At 38.4% G+C, this 3,864-nt stretch overlaps 1 protein-coding gene across 1 annotated transcript in view; it reads right to left on the bottom strand.

Annotated features, from left to right (window-relative positions):
- Positions 1-3,864, bottom strand: part of METTL25 (methyltransferase like 25) — a 107,850-nt gene that overhangs the window by 85,717 nt on the left and 18,269 nt on the right. Inside the window, exon 3 of the mRNA XM_018552908.1 lies at positions 2,621-2,724. Coding sequence (XP_018408410.1) covers positions 2,621-2,724 — 104 coding nt within the window. The remainder of the gene's footprint in view (positions 1-2,620; positions 2,725-3,864) is intronic.

The raw sequence follows: 3,864 nt of genomic DNA on the forward strand, positions 1-3,864 counted from the left end.
GCTCAGCCCCTTTATCACATAAAAGGACCAACAGGGAAGCTCAGGAGGTAGAGGCCTATTCTTTACCTTTTCGTTAAAGGGTGAGTCCACTTTCCCAGGTGAGTTTAGGAAAATTGAATTATCCTCTCCAATATGGCCCCCTCTATCCGATTCCTGCTATACTTATCTTTCTATGAACGCTTCTTCCCCTCCGCTGGTATGGGTGTACTATCCGTCCTCTGTACTGCCATCCAGCGCACCTCTGCATTCTGGATTTATAATTTCACTCTCAAACGGTAAGCACTCATTAGCAAGAAGCGCTTCAAATGGCAGAAGGTGCCATTTGCGAGCAACATTCAAAATCCAGAGTGCAGGGCTGCGCTAGCAGGCAGTACGGAGTATGGATAGTACATGCGTACCCGCGGAGGGGAAGGAGCATTCGCTGAAAGGTAAGTATAGCAGGAGGGAGAGGGGGCCAGATTGGAGGGGGTAATTCAATTTTCCAAAATTTCCCCCTTTAAAATGTCAAAATTTTCTACAGAACTTCAGTAAATAAAGCTATTTTTTGCTACTTGTGTCCTGCAGGGGAGATTTTCTTTCACCTGTCCTAGAGATGCAACAGAAAATTGGAGAAAATGTCTACAAAATAAACAGAATTCCCCTCTTAGAGAGTTGTCACAGAAACAATTGTCCCCATGTTCCGCTCATCTCTTACTCTAGTGACAACTCAATTGCTGGATGTCTTCTCACTTTTGGCTCAGTCAAAATGGTCACAAGTAGAAAAGGTGAAAATCTCCAGCAGGGACACATCCTGTATTAACAACTTGGCATAAAGTTTAACCTTTCCCCACTCTATCCAAAACCAAAAATAAATGATTTGCTATTATATACACTAGGTCCTGCAGCCACTATACCATGATCTGTAAAAATGTTAAAGGAAAAAAAGTGTACCTATGAGCAGTCCTTTATACTTTTTTCCATGCTCACCTGTCTGTTATTAATGCAGTATGTACATAAATGGCCACTGTGTATACAGACAAAGGGGGGGGAGCATATTGCAGAAGAGAATGGAGAGAGAAGCCTTTGCCAGGCTCGTCATTATTCCCTATGTTCCAGCCCTACAATTCAACATCTTTTCAGTTTCAAATGATTAATTTTAGTGTGCACATTTATGTAGATATAAGTCATCTAAAGTTATCAATTTTAACTGGCAATCATTTGTACCTATTAGTTATTGAATACAAAAAAATAATGAAATAAACAGCCCATTTACTTAAGGATTACAGCAATATGGTACGCGAAAAAAACTGAACCAATATAGGAAATTATTTCGTTCAAAAGAAAACATTAACTGAGGCATGAATGAAAGAAGTAAAACCTAGCAAAAAATCAGTAGGAAATAAGGCAAGTTAAATTGACCTATTTTAATTTTTTTAATGCTCGAATACTAGTAACTTAGATTTCCAGACTAGAAGCTTTTTTGGCACAGATCACAAATGACTTTGAAATGTAACACCACTGCTAAAACAGCACATCTGTATGTCTGCTATCTCTGCTGTCAACAGCTATGAAGTCCACACTATCTTTTTTGCAGCCTTTTGAAGATTTCCTACTGTCTGGAAAGTAGACACACCAAAACAGAGAAAATGTAGTAATTAACATGGGGGACTTTTCTACACTGCTTGTAAAATTGCAAAACTCATAGTTCTCCTTTAAATAAGATGTTTTTAATAATTGTTTTTATGGAAATGGCCACCGCAGAAAAACACATACTGTGGGTGGAAAATGACAAGTCCAGAATATCTTGTTAGAGCATACTAACTTAGATAATTATTGATCCTATCAGGTTAAATCAAAAGCTTCTCTTGCAATGGGGCTCCCCACACACTGCAAGGGTTATATGCTCGTTTTGTCTAGGCGTAAAATATGGCAGGCTTCCTCCCAGCTGCACGACTGGGCCCCCGAAGCCACTCTGTCTTTTCCAGGCACACGGTGTCATGGCAGGCCTGGATTATATGCGAGGATACCAAGGGCATGCCCACCATCCGAGAGAAGAGGAGGGCGCCAGCTGCTGGGGGAGCAAGGGATGAGGCAAGTAAAACTGCTGCTTATGTTCCCCCTACACCAAAACAAGCATTTAACTCTTGCAGTGCAAAGGTAACTTTTAATTTTATCTGTAGTTTAGCTTTGGGAATACACAAAGAACACCTTCTAGACCCACATTTTAAAGTAAAATAAATTTTAGTCTTTAAAAACTTTAAAGTTTACCCTTGGTATTTAAAATCATCCAAGCAGCCAGGGGTCATCCGGAACCTATTGGTGCCTGCGTGTATGCTTTCTTTGCCAAGCACCTGCGACCCAAACATTCCAGAAAACTGAATTAAGCAAACATTGATCACATCTCTTATGGTTGACCTGTGGCCCACTCTTTCTAACACTCCTCAGCTCCATATTTACTCAGTACCCAATAGGGAATTGAAGAGAATGGGCAGTGGTGGACCATGAGAGTTCTGGTCACCAATTGCTAAATGCAACATTCTGCTGTTTTAGGGAACTAAATGAGCCCAAGGAATTAAGTGTGTATGCCCAAAACCGTCATCATCCATATAGAAAAAAACATTAACAAACTGCAGACATTTACCTGTTTAATGTGATAGATATTTGCAATGCCCTCCACCAGTTGTGACATGATCACAACTTCATGTGATTTCTTATCATTCATAAACTGATCTGTTTTTACTTGCTCTGTTGATAAAAAGAGAACATTACTATGACTGGTTGTAAACACAAATCTAAATATTGAATAATATATTATTTATTTAAACATATTAATATCCATTGAATTAGTGAGCATTTAAAACATTAAATATGACATTACAATGTTGTGTCAATGAAACTCACTAAATTACATTTATGTGCTTTTCTATATATCCAACACTTAAAAATATATGAGTTTTTGCCTGTTTTGTCTTCATGTTATGCTGAATGAGAGGAATAAAGACAATAGCGTTGACTTACTAAAGAGGCAGGGTCTGCTCATCTAGAAAGCGAGTGTTTAATTTGCAAAGTATATGCTTACTTTGCAAAGTGAATCCTAGCTAAAAAGGTGAAGGTGTGTACACGGTGCATACTCATTTACATATGACAATCAAAAACTGGATTTTTTTTATTGCACATGATGGGGTATTTAACGTGAACACAGCCTCCCCTTACATAACCACATATCCCGGCAGCCATGCATTTGTGATTTCTGTCCAACTGAATGTAGTAAGTTAGAGGCAAGGTACACAACTTCTTCCAGTAGTAATAGTAATGCAGAAAGCAAACCTGCAGAAAGTTCTCCACACACTATGAACACTGGTGCTAATACTCATGATGTTGCGCAACTCCCACATATTTGACTGTTCTAGTCTTGTCTCTGCTTCTGTCTCACATTATTCAAAGGGCAGCAGAAGGGATTTCTCTCCCTGTTCTCTGCACAAATGCTTAAGATAACCATACAAGAAAAAAGCAACAAATTATTGCAGCAGCATTATGACCTGTTATATTGTGCAAAAAACTGCAGTAGACAAAAACTGTAGATGAGAATGACAAAAATATGGGGCTCTTTTATGATTTGGAGCAGAAGCCCTATAGCAGAAAACTCCCACTGCCTCAAATATGCTTTTCTTTTCTCTTTTGATGTATGTATGTATCTATAGTATATGTATAGTATATCTTCTATAATGATAATATAATCTTCTATAATCATATTAGAACTGAGAGATTCACCATGTACCGTCTACATTCCACTTATAATTCAGGCACGTGGAAATAGACAACTTACTTTGAGAAGCTAAAACACCAGAATAATCTTACAATACAGTTGATCTTTCACTGCGCATT

This window comes from Nanorana parkeri, unplaced genomic scaffold, assembly GCF_000935625.1.
Source record: "Nanorana parkeri isolate BGI_ZX_2015 unplaced genomic scaffold, ASM93562v1 scaffold101, whole genome shotgun sequence".
NCBI lineage: Eukaryota > Metazoa > Chordata > Amphibia > Anura > Dicroglossidae > Nanorana > Nanorana parkeri.